General features: G+C 41.9%; 1 protein-coding gene across 1 annotated transcript in view; it reads right to left on the minus strand.

Moving 5' to 3' along the window:
• The window catches only part of nr1h3 (nuclear receptor subfamily 1, group H, member 3), a 48,210-nt gene that overhangs the window by 11,068 nt on the left and 14,731 nt on the right, over positions 1–22,411 (minus strand). The window contains exons 3-10 of the mRNA XM_080729542.1: positions 21,906–21,982; positions 15,789–16,055; positions 13,420–13,686; positions 12,578–12,792; positions 8,869–9,048; positions 8,054–8,153; positions 3,035–3,148; positions 1,553–1,647 (exon numbers count right to left, since the gene is read on the minus strand). Of these exons, the coding sequence (XP_080585668.1) occupies positions 1,553–1,647; positions 3,035–3,148; positions 8,054–8,153; positions 8,869–9,048; positions 12,578–12,792; positions 13,420–13,686; positions 15,789–16,055; positions 21,906–21,948 (1,281 nt within the window). The 5' untranslated portion in view covers positions 21,949–21,982. The remainder of the gene's footprint in view (positions 1–1,552; positions 1,648–3,034; positions 3,149–8,053; positions 8,154–8,868; positions 9,049–12,577; positions 12,793–13,419; positions 13,687–15,788; positions 16,056–21,905; positions 21,983–22,411) is intronic.

The following is a 22,411-nucleotide window of genomic DNA, read 5'->3' on the forward strand; positions in this document are numbered from 1 at the left end:
ATTAATAAAAAATGTAAATAGTACAAAATTGGAAATCTTGTTGGAAAAAGGAAACCTTGCCCAACGATGAGGTCACTGGTAAGCGCACTAAGCGGGTTTCTATTCTTTAACAGAATAATCAGTCAATTAAAGTGAAAATGCGGATGAGTAGTTACAATGTACAGATTATATATTTTTTATATTATATTTCACCATGTTTTTATTGAAAACTGGCACATCCTGTCCGTCCGTCTTCCTAACGCTTCAATGTCTATAGCTGACCAGTTGTGACATCACATTGTTGACCCATATTTGGCAATGCCTATATATGGACGCTCCCAGATGATAACCTGTTAGGGGAACCACATTATGCCCATATATGGAGATCCCTGATGTCATCAATATTAAGCCTGAGGTTGCCTTACTGGTACCAGTATCTACATGCCCAGAGAATCGCGGTAGCACTTGATGACCATGCAGGATTACGCAGCGGTTAACATTTAGATACCATGTAATTTAAACAGAGTCCAGGTTCATTGGTTGACCTGGCATCCTATAGTTTCTATAGTATCAATGTACATATTATTTATGTTTTAATGTCATTGTGACAACTAATTGAAGCCGAGGCCGAATTGGGCCGAATCGCTCGAAAGAGCCCTGACAGCACATGGTTGGTTCTTCAGACTCCAAATTGGAATCTCCATATGCGGAGTCCATCATTATAATGCTTAGAGTTCGCGGCTTGCCTGTGATGCTAGATAACTGAGGCACTACGCCAGGGGTGGGCAACTTTGATGATGGTGAGGGCCACTATATTTCCACCTTCACTCCAGAAGGGCCACATTGCATATTGCTACGTTCTACTTTGTCATTCTAGTATCTTATACGAAAGAAGCAAAAATAGCCGATCTACAAGCTCAAAACGCCAGTTGCCCATGTATGCACTCCGCTGTCTCTCTTCATTCTATGTGTGTGTTTACCTCGCTTACTGTAAGTCGCTCTGGATAAAGAGCGTCTGCTAAATGCTTAATTGTAAATTGGATGAAGAAGTGGGTCCTGTTATCAGTTCCCAAACAGGAAATGTCCTGCCCCTCTTACGGTAACCACATTAACCTGTTTTAACTTAATTGCACTGTATGGTTGTTTCTCCTGTATTGTTGATTCTTCTTTCTTGTTTTCTTTTTTTTTTGTCGCTCGGCTGTACACAACAGTCCTTTTTCTTTTTCTTACTGTCCTGTAACTTGTAACCTTAACTGCTGTGCCCCCCTTGGGATAATAAAGGTATCTATCTATCTATCTATCTATCTATCTTTCTTTCTTTCTTATGGGCATGTCATAATAGCTTAACATTATTAACAACAAAAACATCTACATGCTTGTGTCGTGATCTTGTAGATCGGTTATTTTAGATCGGCTATGAATACAGGCGTGCCTTGAGAGTTGGTCTTGGGCACTTGTCAACTGGCACAATGCAAAAACAATGGCGTAAATGTACTTACTTTTCAACATGGAAACAATGAGGTTAATTATGTCAAATAAATAAGCCATGAGTCTAGGGGGAGACAGTACGTACGATGGGTCTCTTGATCATGATGTACGATCGAAGGGCGTCAACGTATGGCTGTTGCAGCCGCTCCACCAAATCGTGATCCTGCACATTGGGCCGATCTGAAAAAAAAACAAACTGCACAATTCAGGTACCAGGGGAAAAAAACACTTAAATATATTGTTGGATTGCATTTTAATGGGTTAAGTGGGAATGCAACCGGGTGATGGACCATTTAAGCTATTAAACTAATTCAATTAAAAATATGATCCCTAGCAACCCTGTTCTGAGCATGTCATTGCAGGCAAACATTCTGCCAAAATGTCAATCTACAAGTTTACAATGTGTTGCATTGCGTTGTGAACTTGTGAGAGATTTGTTGTAGGCTTTAATTGTTACCATAGGAAAAATGATGAATACTAAAATGAAACGTCAATGGATGTATTTTTCCCGGTCCAATTGTGTCCAAGATTATCATTGAGAAATGGACGAATGGAATATACAGGTATAATAAATATAATATAATATATATAATAAATATAGTATAATACCTTGGTTTCATTGATACAGTCAACATGACCTGATTATTTGATTCTTAAAATAAGTGTCTGCTGAGATGCGTGGTCTGCAAGCGCTTTATAGACATTTTTTCCAAGTGGGAACTGGTCCAGAAAGGTATGGGAAACTGCTGGTGTAGCATTAGCAGAGCCAGCATTATCACCTTCAGACCTGATGTACTGTATATCATTATCACTCTGAGAACTGGTGTATATCTTGTATATCGTTGCTGTCAGGCGGAAACCTCTTATCTCCATATTATAACTATTCGTGTTTTTCTTCCGTAAATGAAAGCCCTACTTGAACATACTACAGCAGGGTTCCCCAATTAGTTTTCCCCAAGGGCCGAATTATGTCTAGGGTACCAAGCCGAGGGCCACAACATTTCAGGGAGCGACGGCGGCGTTCCCGCTACTCCAGCGACAGTTCAGATATCGTTGTTGTCGGGTGAGAATCTTGTATGTCCAAAAACCGTTCGTTTTGCATTTATCATTTTAAAAATGATTTAAACGAGTGAAAACAGCCGATCTACAAGCACACAACGCCTCGGTGCGAGGCGTTGTGTGCTTGTAGATCTGCTGTTTTCCCTACTTTTATGCAACGGCCTTGTATGATTTGCGAAAGAACGTACACATTTGGAGATATCAGATTTCCACCCGACAACGACGATATACTAGTGTTGTTGCTGCTCTTATACCACCATTATTACTGGGGTTGGTGTGGGCCAGACAGTAGCCCCCGCGGGCCGCAAATGGCCCGCGGGCCGCCTATTGGGGAACCCTGTACTACAGTGTCGCACAAAAGCATTAAAAGTAGCAGATCCGCTTTCGAGCTTGTAGGTCTGCTGCTTTTGATGCTTTTGAATTTGAATCCTGAAAATTAACAGTTTGGGACATATGAGGTTTCCACGACATACTATATTATTGGAGGATTCGGCTCGGAGCTTCTGACCTGCAGAGAAGATGTTGATAGCGATGAGCAGCGCGTATTCAGCCTCGTCCAGGTGCAGGTCGTTCATTCCCTTGGAGAACTCAAAGATGGGGTTGATGAATTCAAACTGAAGCCCTGAAAATAAAGACGGAAGTTGAGAAAGACGGGGTTGACGCCACATTCCAAAGCCTTTACTGCTTGCGCTATAATATAACCACACCCCGCTTCTGTGATGAACGCAGAACTGCCTCTCATCTACCAAGAACAACTGTAGACTGTTTAGTATAGTTCAGGGGTCTTCAAAGTTTTCAGGCCAAGGACCCCGTAGTTGAGAGAGAGAGATGAAGCAGGAACCACCACAACTCTCTTCATAGATTCCATATCGTTTCATTGTTTGACAGCACAATCATCAGTGTATTTTGGATTCAAATTCGTGTTTCCGATATTTAACCACTTGAACCGTCAATACTTAATACTTAAACTTGATCTTTCACTCTGTACTTAGTCTGCTCTTGTTCCCCTGTACACCAAACCTCTTTGCAGAAAATAGCCGATCTACAAGCTCGTAGATCTGCTATTTTTGGCTAAAGTTCTCAGAATTTGTACACTGGGGTTCAAGTGGTAAATATAAAAAAGGATAAAAAAAGGTTTCTATCACACAAAGATTTGGAGGACCCCTGCAGTAACTCTGAGGACCCCCTAGGGGTCCCGGACCCCCTGTTAAGACCCTTGGTATAGTTTTTGACCACGACGGAGGCGTGCCACAAGAGGCACCAGCCGAGCCAGCTAAAGCGAGCGAGTCGCCGTGCCGAATGTTCACTTGAGCCCACTCAGCGCCGCCGCGATAAGCGTTTTTTGGGGTGAGCGTTTGACCCAACTGCCACTTAAAGTGGCTCCTGGCCAATCAATTCAATTCAAAGGAGCTTTATTGGCATGAGAAAACATATGTTTTACATTGCCAAAGCAAGTATCACAAATACAATAAAAACAGTTGAAATTGGGGAACAGTTGGAGGGGGTACAGCATTGTGTAAACAGAGCTGTGTCGCATTGTTACATTTTATACAGGCTATATACAGGGTACAAATAGCAGCATTATTTTCCTCCAAATGCGTTTAAAGGTATCAGCTCTGTTTCATACTGTATGTGCAGTAGGTCTAGATGTCAATCCATGGTTTGCAGTCCTTAGGGTGGTTGTGTTTCTAGCCTTCTTTTGTCGCAACAGTTCACAAATCTTGCTGCTGTGTTCGTGCATTGTTGTATTTCTCCCAATAGGTATGGGAGTTTTTCATCATTGGTCGAGTTTTCAAATTCACTTCGGGTGTGTGTAATCTGTGGGAAGTATGTGTCTCTGATATCTTGGTATAGTGGGCAGGTGGTAAAGTACAAGTATAGCTCTGTTTCTACCACATTTTGTGTGCCAATCACAGCGCGTCCTCGCACAAGCTTTGGGATGTCGTGGGGTTGGATGAATTCAAACTGAAGCCCAGAAATATAAAGAGAGAAGTTTAGATGAGGGAAGTTGGCCCCATGTCCGTTTCAGGAAGGAAGTGTGGCGACACAGTAAACTCTCCCCTGGACTTAGGGGGCACTGAGCACAGAGTGAAGCTTCATTTATATCCCAGTCAAATCGACGGTGTCATCATGTCCCCAAAATAGCAGATCTACAAGCTCACAACAGGGTTCCCACACATTTTTACCAATTAATTTCCAAAACTTTTCCAGAATATTTAACCCAATTTCCAGGAATATATAACAATAATTCAGGAATATATAACAATAATTCAGCTCAATAACAAGTCACTTACTCCTACCGCTACGCGCAATGCCCAAAGACAGGTAGTGTATGCCAGTGGTTCTCAACCTTTTCAGGCTGTGACCCACGAAATAATCATATTTTAACTGGGGACCCGGGACCCTGACGAGCACTAAGAGTTGAGGAATTTTGTATAACACGTTTCTATTGTGAAAATAGCAGATCTACATGCTCACAACGCCTCGCGTTGCGAGGCGTTGTGAGCATATAGATCAGCTATTTTCACAATGTCTGCCTCTAATATTTGACAATTTGGCCAATATTTAATTTGTAATTTCAGAGGTATTAACAAAATCAATAACCAAAGACAATGCATAGCTATTTTTTCCAGGACCTTCGATCAATACCAAACCTTTTCCAGTACTGGAAAAATATTTTTCTAATTTCAAAATATTTCCAGGAATTGCATGACCGTGGGAACCCTGTCACAAGAATGGTACAAAAAACAAAAAAAAAACAAAAAAAAAAACGTAGGCTGCTATTGACAGTCCATTTTAAAAGTCCTCCCTCTTTGTGATATTTTGTATCAAGGGTCCATGTACAAAAACTGCTCAAATTGAGGGAATACTTTTTGGGGCTTTTTTTGGGGCATTTATTAATAGGACAGTAGACTGACAGGAAATGGGGAGTGACATGCAATAAAGGTTGTGACCCGAAACTGCGACATGCTATCAGGAATCAGAGCCTACAATATGTGTGATATGCACCTGGATCACTAGGCCAGTGGGCGCCCCAAACTGAGGGAACACTTTGATCTTTAATTTGTGTTTTAGCAGTTTCCATTTGGCATTACATGCACTGCTAATGAAAACTTTGAGGAAAAATACAAAAATATAGTTATAAAAGAAACAGGTTATCAAAGTCATGTCAAATGAATGCAGATAAGACTAGTTACTTTGATGTGGAAATGTAACACAGGTTTTGAGGTTGACAGGTACAGTAGCTTCCGTGTTTTAATGACTTTGGTAAAGACGTACGTTCCTGTTCAAACCTTTTCATGCTACCGTTTGACAAACCTCTAACGGCCTTCATTGTTATCAGTCCATCCGGGTTCAAGAGGAATCCATTAAGTTCCTTCCTTCAATAAAAGTGTCTTTGACAATTATAAATGAGCTACAGGCTCAGGGTAGAGGACAGCCACATGCAATGGGTCTGGTTTTCAAGGTACTCAAGGGACCAGTGACCATGTACCACTTAGAGATGGGACGATATGCAATATTATCGTATATCGTGATAAAAAACAGTCACGATAATCGTATCGTGGAGATTTAATTTATTGTGATATCGTCCTCCGTCATGCACTGGGATCGATTCACCTTTTTGAGCGGTGGTCACAACGCTCCTATACGTGGCCGTGTGTGTGGGTATGTCTGTCTCCGTGTCTGTCTGTCTGTCTGTAGCCTGTCGGTACCTTTTTTGACCACACATGTTAAGGGAGGGGCGCTGTTGTTCAGGCCAGACCAGACACACACACACACACACACACACACACACACACACACACACACACACACACACACACACACACACACACACACACACACACACACACACACACACACACACACACACACACACACAGGATGGATACCAGTGGCGGCCTGAGTGACATGCATTTTATTATTAATATTTTGTTTAATATTGTTTTAATATTTTTTATTATATATATATACAGGTATATATATATATTTGTTTTGCTGTTGCGCAGCCTCCACGACCACCGCTCAGTTCACACGGGTGTGATTTTTATTTGATGAGCTGCATATCCGGTACCACTTAAACCCTCTATTGGTAAAAGGTACTTATAATATACTTACTTGATACAGTCTTTTTTTCACTTTCTATCAATAGCGACGCGTTGTGAGCTTGTAGATCTGCTATTTTTTTGGCAAATGTTCCGCCCCAGGACAATGGATTTTGACTATTGCGATAATATCGTAAATCACGATTTCTTGTGTCACAATAATCGTGATATGACATTTTCATATAGTCCCATCCCTAGTACCACTACTTCAAAAGAGTGAGTAATGCCCACGGGCACACCACCAGAGGGAGCTCTTTCTGATCTCATTCCCCCCAGATTCTGAACAAAACCGGGGATGAATTTGTTCTACTGTGATGCCACCAACATGTGGAATGCCCTGCCACCAGCCATCAAAGCGTGTGACTCAGTTACCTTACTTCAAAACCTTTATGCATTGAATACACAGGACCACAATGGAAACAAGCCCTCAGGGCTTTTTGTTTTATCCTTTTAGCATCATTTCTAAAACTGTACTCCCTCTGCACTTTTTGCAAACGTAATAAAGTATTCAACCAATCAATCTAGCTGGAGGAATCACTGACATATTGAAGCATCACGCTTCATAATTCATATGAAGCAACAGATGAAAGAACATTTGGCGCCTGTGCACAACTCAATTAAGACTTAAATTAGAGACACACAGCAGGGAATTTGACACTGTATATTCATCCATTGTACGACTTTTTTGATGACAACTGCAATTATGCAGCCGCTGCTATGGTGGCTGAATTTATACTGTAGCTTGCCAAATTTGCCTGCCTGCCATTCAGTCTCATGCAATGCTAGTCAGCCACTTAACTAACTTTTCACTACTTTTTAAACATTTGTTTTCTAATTTAAGGAATTTCTTGGAATATTTTGATTTCATTCATGAAAATGTGTGGAACATGTTTTAATTGCTTTTCAGCTCATGAAAAGTTGAACTTTTCTTGTGGAATTCTTTTTTATAATAATAATAAGTAATCTTACTATAAATGCGAGAAATCTCTGTGAGCGTGCGTAGATGTAATCCGCGTATCTCGAGAACCGTTCGTCCCACCAGCTTCAGATTGCCGACGCTCTATATGCGGACACTATTTCGCGCAACATCTCGTCGCTCGCTCGCGTGCAGTGCAGATGAGGTGTAACAACAGTATACAAATGGAACCAAATGGTTCCATTTGTACACTGTCAGAGTTAAGGGGAAACCTTGAAATGTAATAGTTTGAGAAATACTGGACTATAAGAACTGAGAATGGGGCTGAGGGAGGTCTTCTGGTCATGGAGGCCAGAGCTCTGACGCTGTGAATGCTGTTATTCTGCTGAATCTTCCTAATAAATAGTCAGCCTTCACCCTGACTGGATATTCATATTTTCCATTATAAATGTCTTAAAACTAATTTCAATCCCTTTCAAAACTAGCAGATCTATGAGCTACACACCTGCTTTGGCGAAGTCCTCTTTGTTGTAGCTGAAGTCTTTCAGGAAGGTGATGCTCTCTATGTTTGGGTTGTATCGTCGAGACGTCTCCAGTAGCATGATCTGTGTGGACAAACATCACAAAAATGTAAAGCGATTCATACTATCACTGTTTATTATGATTGTGTTATTACCAAGGGAACACGGTATTATTATTAGTATTTGGATATTGTGATTGTATTTTGTTTACTAATATTAGGTATTGTGACGACTTGAAAAGGTAAGTAAAAATAGGAAAAATTGCTGGTACTCCCAATAACTGCCGTAATAAAAGCTCTGTCGGTCGCTACTCGACTTTAAGGAGGGGGGAGGCAGTGGCTCAGGGGTAGAGAAACCGTCATTAGAACACGGAGGGTTCCCAGTTCGATCCCAGGCTCCCCCGGAGTTGGTGTCGCAGAGTCACGTGATCATACTACAGTGTCACACAAAAGCATCAAAAGTAGCAGATCCAAAGCTTGAAACTGGGCACGAAGCGACACAATCTTGTAGATCTGCTACTTTTAAATTTGAATCGTGAAAAGTAACGGTTTTGGTAAATGGTGCATTTATATAGCGCCTTTTATCCAAGGCTATTGTGCATTACATTCACACACATTCATACACCGATGGCGGAGGAAACCATGCAAGGCACCCACCCGCTCACTGGGAGCAACTAGGGGTTCAGAGTCTTGCTCAAGGACTCTTCAACGATCGAACCGGGAACCCTTCGGGAACCTGTTGTGTTCTAAGACGGCAACTCCTACCCCTGAGCCACACTGCCGTCCCTATATCGTCTTACTTCGATAGTGGAAGTCTTGAGCAGAGCGATCTGGTCCTCTCTGGTGAGCTCCAGGAAGCCGGGGAGCTGCTTGGCGAAGTCCACGATCTCCTGGACAGACATGATGGCCAGCTCCGTGAAGTGGGCGAAGCGCTGCTGGCGCACCTCTCTGTTCTGAGGGTCCTGGCTCTGTGGCCACGGCTGTGAACACACACACATAATGCATGATTCTACACCTCTCTGTTCTGAGGGTCCTGGCTCGGTGGCCACGGCTGTGAACACACACACACACACATAGTTAGGTAAAGTTAGCCGAAAGTTAAACCAATCTGGGAACTAAATCAAAATCAATATCTTTCTTCACAAATGTGTTCATAAAGGTGTCAACTATCACCTCTGAACTTTCTCAATCACAACTCCCTTGGGGAACTTTGTGGGAGCCAATCAAAGTTGGGGGTATCCCGTGGGCCTGGGATTAAAGGGGGAAAATAAAAAATGGCCAATATGAGCGTATGAGGTGTGTAATTAGGGTATTTTGGGGCTGCTGAATCCATTCCAACCATTAGTTATCAGTAAAAATGACTCCTTGGCCATAAAATAGGCCACAACAAACTACCTTTTTGTGTCCACAAGACATAATATTGTCAATAAAAAAAATGGTTGGAGTAGGGTTTGAATTCATGGAAACTATTCAAGATCAGGTGGGTAAGCGCACATCATGACACACATGATAACATGATACAATCTGACAAGGAACACTCAAAAGGGTTTAAAGCATAGGGACTAACAGGACACAGGTGAACTCGAATGACATGATTGGCTAACTTAAGCCTTAGCCAATTAGGCCTATTTTATGGCCAAGGAGTCATTTAAACTGAAAACTAATGGTTGGAATGGATTCAGCAGCCCAAAAATACCCTAATTACCCACCCCATATGCTCATATTGGCATTTCTTTCATTTTATCCCCTTTAATCCCAGGCCCAGGTATCCCGATACCCCCAACTTTTATTGGTTCCCACTTCCCACAAAGTTCCCCAAGGGAGTTGTGATTGAGAAAGTTCAGAGGTGATAGTTGACACCTTTATGAACACATTTGTGAAGAAAGATATTGATTTTGATTTAGTTCCCAGATTGGTTTAACTTTTGGCTAACTTTACCCCAGTGTTTCTCAACCTTTTCTCTGCATGGGCACACTTTTCATGTCCGAAGAATCCATGGGCACACCTACATAATACAGGGGTGTAAATATCGTTACTGTCTGGAAAAACCTTGTATCTCCAAGTTTCAAATTTGTATGTTTCTTTGCAAAGTAAAGCCCTGCTTCATCATACAAGGCCGTCGCACAACAGTAGCGAAAACAGCAGATCTACAAGCACACCGCGAGGCGTTGTGTGCTTGTAGATCGGCTGTTTTCACTAGTTTAAATCATTTTTAAAATGATTAATACAATACTGGCTTTCAAGCAGTTTCAAGGGGCACACTTGACCCTTCTCAGGGGCACACCAAAGGTCCCCAGGCACAGTGGTTGAGAAACACTGTTCTACACCAATGGTTCTCAATCCTTTTCTTTTTTGTCTCCGGTCACCCCTGTAAACAACTTTTTCATCCAAGGCACCCCTGACCTTTCTGTTGTACCGGTAAATACCATTTATTTTGCATTGTTTTTTTTTCTTCTTTCTGCATTGTACTGTGTTTTATTTATCTGTCATTCAATCTTATACGAGTTAAAAAAGGACCCCAATTGAAACAAGCCCAAAAGCTTTTTTTTTTAGGTGTTAATCCTTTTAGTTGACCTTGTACCAGAACTGTACTGTCCAGGTCAAGCATATAAAGCTGATTTGATTCATTTAGGTCAGGTATTGTAACCCGGACTCGTTGTGAGCATGTAGATCTGCCATTTTCACAATTTCTGCCTCTAATATTTGACAATTTGGCCAATGTTTAATTTGTCATTTCAGAGGTATTAACAAAATCAATAACCAAAGACAATAATTTCCAGGACCTTCCAGGACCCTTGATCAATTCCAAAACTTTTCCAGTACTGGAAAAATATTTTTCTAATTTCAAAATATTTCCAGGAATTTCATGACCGTGGGAACCCTGATTATGGATGACGCAACAAGCCTCCCACTGCTTGAGCAGGAGTAACTCATTGATCTTTTGTGTGACGAGAATTGCAAGCCAAGTTCACAGGACAACCCCTCGCAAAGTTCTGGATTATCAGTCCTGAATGAGCACCAAGTGTTGTGTAATGCTGTGCTGAAAAAGCTTGTCCCTTGGCACCGAATTATTGAATGCTTTAACCAGTGAAAAATAGCAGATATACAACCTCGCAGCGCGGCTCTTGGTGTCGTGAAAATGTGTGCAAATCTTTGAATATATGTATTTTCAAAGCGAACATTTGTAAATCTGATTTGTAAATCAGATTTACAAATGTAAGAGATGGGGGTCCGTGTCCAAATAAATATAATTTTGGGGGTCCTTCACATGAAAAGGTTTAGTTTGACAACCACTGACATAGTGGTCTAACTGAGCTCCAGTTAAGTGAAAAGGACCTTTTCTTTGACCATGGCTAGCCAGATTGCTGACATAGAAACATAGGTTTTTCAAAAAAATCTTAGAAGGATTCAAAAGACATGGGTCGGGTCAAAATTCAAATTTTCACGATTTTTCAAAAATACCAGATCTACAAGCTCGCAGTGAGCTTGTATATTTGCTATTTTTCAATAGTTAAAGCATTCAATAATTCTAGGCCTAAATGGGTTTTAACAACAAATAAATAAAGATCTCGCCTCAGAGTAGAATGGGATCTCCGCCTCTTCCTCAGCATAAAGCAGCCACGTATTATCATGGAACTGTGTTCAAACGTACAAGCAAGCACACCCTTTCCATTAAAGGGATATTTTACTTTAAAAAAAACTTTTGGTCATTTTATTGTCTAATCAGGCTTTTATGAACACCCTGAACAGTATTCAGGCCCTCCCTGTCCAGGGCCCCTCCCTCCCCATACAGGCCCATTGTAACTTCAAACTCCATTATAACCATGATATATTCATTAAAAACACCCATTTTTTTTCCTGGTGATTCATAATACCCTCCTAATACGTGAGCTGGCCGTGTTTTTTCAATGACTTTTTTTCATTTATTTTTAATCATTCTTTGGGAAAATGGAAAAAAATTAATACAATAAAAGATTATTAAAAATAAATGAAAAACGTTACCAAAAAGTTTTGAAATGTTGGAAACCAAAAATTAAGGGACCCATGAAAATGTGTCTGTGACCCACAAATGGGTCCCGAGCTCCCGACCCAGTGTTTGGGCACCAGTTCTGTGGACTATTAAGCCCCTATCATAGTAGGCACCGCGGTGATAAGCTATCCACCGCGGTGTAGTCTTTTTAAGTCATAAAACTACAACATTACGTCATTACTCGCGGTGAAGAGCTATCCACCGCGAACCCCGACACATTTCTCTGTTTTTACTATCAGACAGATCGGCCCATCACCCCGTTCACTGATCTAGACCAGTCAGTCACAGTTATAGGACTTCACCGTGACTGACTATGATGGCCTCCACTTGTTTTCTCACTTTAGGTGGATAGCTTTACACCTAAAATTTGAAGTGAATAGCTCTTCACCCTGGACTCTGATAGAGGCTTTAAGTTTAGAGGGTATCTAGAGGTGGGTTCCGGGGAAGCTGCTATACCCTCTACTGTAGGACACACTCACTGTGACTTTGGGGCGGTCGATGAAGGACCTCTTGTTGCACTGCTTCTGCATGGACACCAGCTTCTCGATCATGTCCTGCTGCTGTGGGGCCAGGGAGATGAGCTCCGGGGGAGGGGTGGGGGACACGGAGGAGGCCGAGGCGTGGGCCTGGGACCCGTCGTCCTCCTGGGACTTCTTCAGCTTCTTCAGTCTGATCTGCTCCTCGGACAGCACGCCTGCAGCACCGCCACAACAACAACACCACCGCACTCAATGTTTAAACCCCTTTAGGCCTGGGATTATTGAATGCTTTAACCAGTGAAAAATAGCAGATATACAAGCTCACAGCGCGGCACCGAGTGCCGCGCTGTGAGCTTGTAGATCTGCTATTTTTGAAAAAGTCGTGAAAATGTGTGCAAATCTTTGAACATATGTGTTTTTAAAGCAAACGTTTGTATCTCAAATTTTGCTTCTGGGGGGGTCCCTGGAACTAGATATTTTGAAATGGGTGTCTGTGGCCAAATGCATGTCATTTTGGGGGTCCTTCACATGAAAAGGTTTGAGAACCACTGACATAGTAGTCTCTCAAGAACAGACTAACTGAGCTTCAGTTTGACGATGGCTAGCCAGATTGCTGACATGGAATTTTTCCAAAAACCTTAAGGAGGATTCAAAAGACACTTCGGGTCCGAAATTCAAATTTTCACGATTTTTCAATAATAGCGGATCTACAAGCTCGCAGCGCGGCACTCGGTGCCACGCTGTAAGCTTGTATATCTGCTATCACGCATCGCACACAAAATTCAGCCCCCTGAAAAGTGTGTGAACATCGGGCGAGATGCCCCCGGACAAAGATCACTCACACTGCTCCAGCATGCCCGCCTCCCTGCACTTGCGCAGCCGGCACTGCTGGCACTTGCGCCTCATGTACATGTCCATCTCGCAGCGGCCGTTGTTCTTGCAGGAGTACTGGGCGCTCTTGATGACGCTGCGCCTGAAGAAGCCCTTGCAGCCCTCGCAGCTCAGCACGTTGTAGTGGAAGCCCGAGGCCTTGTCTCCGCACACGCTGCACACCTCATTCCCCAGCATCTTGGGGGCGGGGCCCTTCTTCCTCTTCACCGGCTGGCCGTCTGTCACATGACAAAATTGGACAAAGTTGAACTGGGTGTGCCGAGAGAAAGTTGCACTGTGTGTGTCGAGACAAAGCTCTGTGCCGCACTATGAGCTTGTATATCTGCTATTTTTGAAAGTATAAATTAATGGTTAAATTGGTTCAAATCTAAAGTGACACAGATGCTTTCCAGGTCTAAATGGGTTTAATAAGTAGTTCACAGAAGAAAAAAAAAACGCAACCACTCAAATCATATATGGCCAAAATGCAAAACCTCCTATCAGCAAATTTCATGATTTTTGGATTTCACTTGAAATGACAAAAACAGGCTATGCTGCACATGGTCAGTCTGTCTGCAAGATCGCTCTGCCCCTCATTTTTCCAAAAATGTCATGTGACTAGAAATAGTAGATAGGTTTTAATGTTAAACATACATTTTCTTTTTCATTTTCCCAACAAAGTGATTTTTTCAGATAGGTGGTTTTGCGTTTTGGCCATCGATATAATCATGAAGAGTGTCCACCGCGCCTCTAGCCTGGTTTAGGCCGGTCCGGTGCATCTCAGGAACGCGACTTGAATATGCCGAAGGAATGTACTGAAGCAAACACGGACTGTTTAAGCTGTATTTATTGATTACAGGGTGCAGGCAAGAGTGACAACGTTTTGATGTCAATACATCTTCGTCAGGTCATAGCAAGGAGCGTCTACAAAATGGCTTAAATATATGGGAAACAAGGATTGGCCCTTCAATTAGCCAATGTCCCAAAGCCAGCAATAATGACTACATATTTTCACGTGGAGAGTTCTCCAATAGTGAAACAAAAAGTGCCCATAGGGCTACATAGTCACATAAATAGCAGAAATACATTATTACAAACATCAATCATATATACTTTGCTAGCCGGTGTCCCCCAGGGGTCTATACAAGGCCCCCTCCTTATTTTCCCCTCTATACTAAATCTCTTGCCGAAATAAAACAGACAGCGCGCGTCATCGCAACACGTAAGCATGTAAATCACTTTATTTTTCTTTTGCTGAATGTTTGCTCCTTAGAATAGGCTAGGATGCAGCTGGCTAATTAATGTCTTCTCCACAATAAAGGGTACGTTTGCTGTTCCTGTTTGACTGTCTGTCTCATCCTAACAAGGCCAGTAGCTGCAGCGCTGCTCGCCGGCTGAATAAGAGAAGTGGAGTTATTTTTAACAACGGCCGACGGCTATGATCACTGCTGCAGCGTTTTTACACAATACTCGTACGTAACAAATGCAAATGACTGGAACCTAGAGCTGCGATTCAAAACTTATTTGAATGACTTAAATGAGTTTAACCATTTGTATGCTATGGTAGAGAAGAATGTTGAGATTGTCTCTGTCGGGTGAAACCACACATGTCCAAAACTTACTTTTCAGGATTCAAATTCCAAAATAGCTAAAGTAGAAGATCTACAAGCCGTGTTTAGAGCTTGTAGATCTGCTACTTTTGATGCATGCTTTTGTGTGATGCTGTAATAGGGTTAAGTAGGGCGTTAATTTACAAAAAAAACAACAACAAAAAACCACAAAAGGTTATGGAGATGAGGTTTCTGTCTATCACATGTACATTTATTCAAGTATTGTACTCAAGTGTAACATTTGGACTCCCACACAGGTGGAGACGCAGAGTCGAATCTCACGTAGGACAGACATATTTAAAATACTAACATGTCGGGGATAGATGATGCATTACACACGTTTGTCCTCCTCACAGTGGGAGGACAAACAGGACAGATGCATGGCTCCTAGCAGAACAATAAGGTGGTTCAGGTTTAAAGATGTTTTCAAGCTTCACTTGGATCCAATTACAGTATTATGATTACAATTTGACGATGTCAGGCCTCCATTTCAGTTCATTTTTCATAAATGAATGCCCTTCATATGACAGTGCAAAAATAGCATATTCTTTATCAACAAGCTCACAATGCACCAATAAGCAAACGCATTGTGAGCTTGTGGATGGGATAGTTACGCAATTATAGTGACTAAAACTAGATTAGATCCATTTCCTGAAAATGAATGGTTTTGGACCTACAAGGTTTCCGCCCGACAATGACTATATGACACACACACACACGCGCACACACACCTGTGTTGTGAGGCACGTCGCACGACGCAGGGTCCAGCTTGACGTCGGCGCCCTCTACGGGCAGCGGGCTGCTCATCTCAGGCATGGCGTGGTGCTGGGAGGCGGAGCCTGCAGAGAAGTCATGGGCCTGGGGGCGGGGCTTGGGCAGGACGTCCAATGACAGGAGGACGCTGTGCTTCACCTCCTCAGCTCCTCCTCCTCCTCGGCTGATCTCCTCAGCGGCGCCGGCGAGGCAGTCCAGCTCCGTGGCAAACACCTTACTGTCATCTGGGGCAACAAGTTGACAAACACCTTACTGTCATCTGGGACAACAAGTTACAAACACCTTACTGTCATCTGGGACAACAAGTTACAAACACCTTACTGTCATCTGGGACAACAAGTTGACAAACACCTTACTGTCATCTGGGACAACAAGTTACAAACACCTTACTGTCATCTGGGACAACAAGTTACAAACACCTTACTGTCATCTGGGACAACAAGTTGACAAACACCTTACTGTCATTTGGGACAACAAGTTACAAACACCTTACTGTCATCTGGGACAACAAGTTACAAACACCTTACTGTCATCTGGGACAACAAGTTGACAAACACCTTACTGTCATCTGGGACAACAAGTTACAAACACCTTACTGTCATCTGGGACAACAAGTTACAAACACCTTACTGTCATCTGGGACAACAAGTTGACAAACACCTTACTGTCATCTGGGACAACAAGTTACAAACACCTTACTGTCATTTGGGACAACAAGTTAAACACCTTACTGTCATCTGGGACAACAAGTTGACAAACACCTTACTGTCATTTGGGACAACAAGTTGACAAACACCTTACTGTCATCTGGGACAACAAGTTACAAACACCTTACTGTAATCTGGGACAACAAGTTACAAACACCTTACTGTCATCTGGGACAACAAGTTACAAACACCTTACTGTCATCTGGGACAGCAAGTTACAAACACCTTACTGTCATCTGGGACAACAAGTTACAAACACCTTACTGTCATCTGGGACAACAAGTTACAAACACCTTACTGTCATCTGGGACAGCAAGTTGACAAACACCTTACTGTCATCTGGGACAACAAGTTACAAACACCTTACTGTCATCTGAGACAACAAGTTACAAAGACCTTACTGTCATCTGGGACAACAAGTTACAAACACCTTACTGTCATCTGGGACAACAAGTTACAAACACCTTACTGTCATCTGGGACAACAAGTTACAAACACCTTACTGTCATCTGGGACAACAAGTTGACAAACACCTTACTGTCATTTGGGACAACAAGTTACAAACACCTTACTGTCATCTGGGACAACAAGTTACAAACACCTTACTGTCATCTGGGACAACAAGTTGACAAACACCTTACTGTCATCTGGGACAACAAGTTACAAACACCTTACTGTCATCTGGGACAACAAGTTACAAACACCTTACTGTCATCTGGGACAACAAGTTGACAAACACCTTACTGTCATCTGGGACAACAAGTTACAAACACCTTACTGTCATTTGGGACAACAAGTTAAACACCTTACTGTCATCTGGGACAACAAGTTGACAAACACCTTACTGTCATTTGGGACAACAAGTTGACAAACACCTTACTGTCATCTGGGACAACAAGTTACAAACACCTTACTGTAATCTGGGACAACAAGTTACAAACACCTTACTGTCATCTGGGACAACAAGTTACAAACACCTTACTGTCATCTGGGACAGCAAGTTACAAACACCTTACTGTCATCTGGGACAACAAGTTACAAACACCTTACTGTCATCTGGGACAACAAGTTACAAACACCTTACTGTCATCTGGGACAGCAAGTTGACAAACACCTTACTGTCATCTGGGACAACAAGTTACAAACACCTTACTGTCATCTGAGACAACAAGTTACAAACACCTTACTGTCATCTGGGACAACAAGTTACAAACACCTTACTGTCATCTGGGACAACAAGTTACAAACACCTTACTGTCATCTGAGACAACAAGTTACAAACACCTTACTGTCATCTGGGACAACAAGTTACAAACACCTTACTGTCATCTGGGACAACAAGTTACAAACACCTTACTGTCATCTGGGACAACAAGTTACAAACACCTGACTGTCATCTGGGACAACAAGTTGACAACTAAACACCTTACTGTCATCTGGGACAACAAGTTACAAACACCTTACTCTTACTGCCATCTGGGATAACAAGTTACAAACACCTTACTGTCATCTGGGACAACAAGTTACAAACACCTTACTGTCATCTGGGACAACAAGTTACAAACACCTTACTGTCATCTGGGACAACAAGTTACAAACACCTTACGGTCATCTGGGGCAACAAGTTACAAAAACCTTACTGTCATCTGGGACAACAAGTTACAAACACCTTACTGTCATCTGGGGCAACAAGTTGACAAACACCTTACTGTCATCTGGGGCAACAAGTTGACAAACCTTACTGTCATCTGGTACAACAAGTTACAAACACCTTACTGTCATCTGGGGCAACAAGTTACAAACACTTTACTGTCATCTGGGACAACAAGTTACAAACACCTTACTGTCATCTGGGGCAACAAGTTACAAACACCTTACTGTCATCTGGGACAACAAGTTACAAACACCTTACTGTCATCTGAGACAACAAGTTACAAACACCTTACTGTCATCTGGGGCAACAAGTTACAAACACCTTACTGTCATCTGGGACAACAAGTTACAAACACCTTACTGTCATCTGGGGCAACAAGTTACAAACACCTTACTGTCATCTGGGACAACAAGTTACAAACACCTTACTGTCATCTGGGGCAACAAGTTACAAACACCTTACTGTCATCTGGGACAACAAGTTACAAACACCTTACTGTCATCTGGGGCAACAAGTTGACAACTAAACACCTGACTGTCATCTGGGACAACAAGTTACAAATACCTTACTGTCATCTGGTACAACAAGTTACAAACACCTTACTGTCATCTGGGACAACAAGTTACAAACACCTTACTGTCATCTGGGACAACAAGTTGACAACTAAACACCTGACTGTCATCTGGTACAACAAGTTACAAACACCTTACTGTCATCTGAGACAACAAGTTACAAACACCTTACTGTCATCTGGGACAACAAGTTACAAACACCTTACTGTCATCTGAGACAACAAGTTACAAACACCTTACTGTCATCTGGGACAACAAGTTACAAACACCTTACTGTCATCTGGGACAACAAGTTACAAACACCTTACTGTCATCTGGGACAACAAGTTACAAACACCTGACTGTCATCTGGGACAACAAGTTGACAACTAAACACCTTACTGTCATCTGGGACAACAAGTTACAAACACCTTACTGCCATCTGGGATAACAAGTTACAAACACCTTACTGTCATCTGGGACAACAAGTTACAAACACCTTACTGTCATCTGGGACAAGAAGTTACAAACACCTTACTGTCATCTGGGACAACAAGTTACAAACACCTTACTGTCATCTGGGGCAACAAGTTACAAAAACCTTACTGTCATCTGGGACAACAAGTTACAAACACCTTACTGTCATCTGGGGCAACAAGTTGACAAACACCTTACTGTCATCTGGGGCAACAAGTTGACAAACACCTTACTGTCATCTGGTACAACAAGTTACAAACACCTTACTGTCATCTGGGGCAACAAGTTACAAACACCTTACTGTCATCTGGGACAACAAGTTACAAACACCTTACTGTCATCTGGGGCAACAAGTTACAAACACCTTACTGTCATCTGGGACAACACGTTACAAACACCTTACTGTCATCTGAGACAACAAGTTACAAACACCTTACTGTCATCTGGGGCAACAAGTTACAAACACCTTACTGTCATCTGGGACAACAAGTTACAAACACCTTACTGTCATCTGGGGCAACAAGTTACAAACACCTTACTGTCATCTGGGACAACAAGTTACAAACACCTTACTGTCATCTGGGGCAACAAGTTACAAACACCTTACTGTCATCTGGGACAACAAGTTACAAACACCTTACTGTCATCTGAGACAACAAGTTACAAACACCTTACTGTCATCTGGGGCAACAAGTTACAAACATCTTACTGTCATCTGGGACAACAAGTTACAAACACCTTACTGTCATCTGGGGCAACAAGTTACAAACACCTTACTGTCATCTGGGGCAACAAGTTGCCAACTAAACACCTGACTGTCATCTGGGACAACAAGTTACAAATACCTTACTGTCATCTGGTACAACAAGTTACAAACACCTTACTGTCATCTGGGACAACAAGTTACAAACACCTTACTGTCATCTGGGACAACAAGTTGACAACTAAACACCTGACTGTCATCTGGTACAACAAGTTACAAACACCTTACTGTCATCTGAGACAACAAGTTACAAACACCTTACTGTCATCTGGGACAACAAGTTACAAACACCTTACTGTCATCTGGGACAACAAGTTACAAACACCTTACTGTCATCTGGGACAACAAGTTACAAACACCTTACTGTCATATGGTACAACAAGTTACAAACACCTTACTGTCATCTGAGACAACAAGTTACAAACACCTTACTGTCATCTGGGACAACAAGTTACAAACACCTTACTGTCATCTGGGACAACAAGTTACAAACACCTTACTGTCATCTGGGACAACAAGTTACAAACACCTTACTGTCATCTGGGACAACAAGTTACAAACACCTTACTGTCATCTGGGGCAACAAGTTACAAACACCTTACTGTCATCTGGGACAACAAGTTACAAACACCTTACTGTCATCTGGGACAACAAGTTACAAACACCTTACTGTCATCTGGGGCAACAAGTTACAAACACCTTACTGTCATCTGGGGCAACAAGTTACAAACACCTTACTGTCATTTGGTACAACACGTTACAAACACCTTACTGTCATCTGGGGCAACAAGTTACAAACACCTTACTGTGTACATGGGCAACTGGCGGCCCGGGGGCCACATGCGGCCCTCACCTTCACTTAATGTGGCCTGCTGGTTAATACTGGAATACTGGCATATAATTTATTTCAGCTGTTACTATTCCAAACATGACCTGCTTTAATTCCGTCAGTCTATATGAGTATAGCTTAATGACTAGTATAGTAGTATTAAAATGTATTATTATTTTTTGTCCAATGTAGGTATTTGTATTTAGGTTCATAGAGCCAACATGAATATATAACTAAATGTGTTTGAAATTAAATCAAAATGTAACATTTCAGGATTCCAATTAAAAAATAACTAAAAATAATTTAGGATTCCAATTCAAAAGAAGCAAAAATAGCAGATCTACAAGCTCAAAATAGATTTTTTAGATACTTGAATGACAAAGTAGGATGTAGCAATAATATATGCATTGTGGCCCTCTGGAGTGAAGGTGGAAATATAGTGGACCTCTCCATCATCAAAGTTGCCCACCCCTGCCTTACTGTCATCTGGTACAACAAGTTACAAACACCTTACTATCATCTGGGACAAAAAGATGACAACTAAACACTTTACTGTCATCTGGGACAAAAAGATGACAACTAAACACCTTACTGTCATCTGGGACAAAAAGATGACAACTAAACACTTTACTGTCATCTGGGACAACAAGATGACAACTAAACACCTTACTGTCATCTGGGACAACAAGACAACAAGATGACAACTTAGGCATTTAGCTAGTCTTGCTTTGCCAGACAGCTATTCCACAAATCTCCGAATGCTAAATACCGTAGCAGTATTCCCAAACAGTGGGTCGCGGACCAATTTTCATGGGTCATGACTCGAGTAAAAATCCCCACATCGATTGATCAATATATCCCAACTTCAATGGCCAAGTACAGAGCCAAAGGTCAGGTTTACCAAGTATTGGCCCGGACCGGTGGAATAACGGTGCAGGCTACATAGCAGCAAAGACACACAAGTATTGGCCCGGACCGGTGGAATAACGGTGCAGGCTACATAGCAGCAAAGACACACAGGCTCACACAATTGTGCTCTTCATCTTACAACATTGTCAAAAGTGATTTTTCAAGAAGTGAACATGATTCTTACCAGGACCAACATCTGGGATATCAGTCACAGTCAGTGTGGACATCTTCTGCACTGCAGCTTGTCATTACGAAACCAACCTGAACAGGAAAATATAGTCAAAGTTAAAATATATACTGTATACATACGAAACCAACCTGAACCTGGAACATATAGTCAAAGACTAGTTCAAATATAGATATACCATAGTATATACACCAAAAAGTGTCAACTACATTGAGTCTTCTACTCTTCTTGGTCTTGGTACATTAATGTGTAGCAAAGAGGAATGGCCAAAGATAAAGCAAATGGGTTAAAAAAAAGCAGAAATGAAATTGGTCATGTGCCACATAATGGCCTTTCCTTCAGGAAAGAGGAAACTGATGTGGATATATACCATGCATAGAAGCACAATTCTGGGTTACTATATGCCAGACGCTTATGGGAATCTACAGAAATGTACAAACTATTTAAATAATACACCTTTTGATAACAATTATCACTCCTAAAATGTGGTCAAATATCAGTAG

Source organism: Nannobrachium achirus (assembly GCF_963921795.1).
Source record: "Nannobrachium achirus genome assembly, chromosome: 7".
Classification (NCBI taxonomy): Eukaryota; Metazoa; Chordata; class Actinopteri; order Myctophiformes; family Myctophidae; genus Nannobrachium; species Nannobrachium achirus.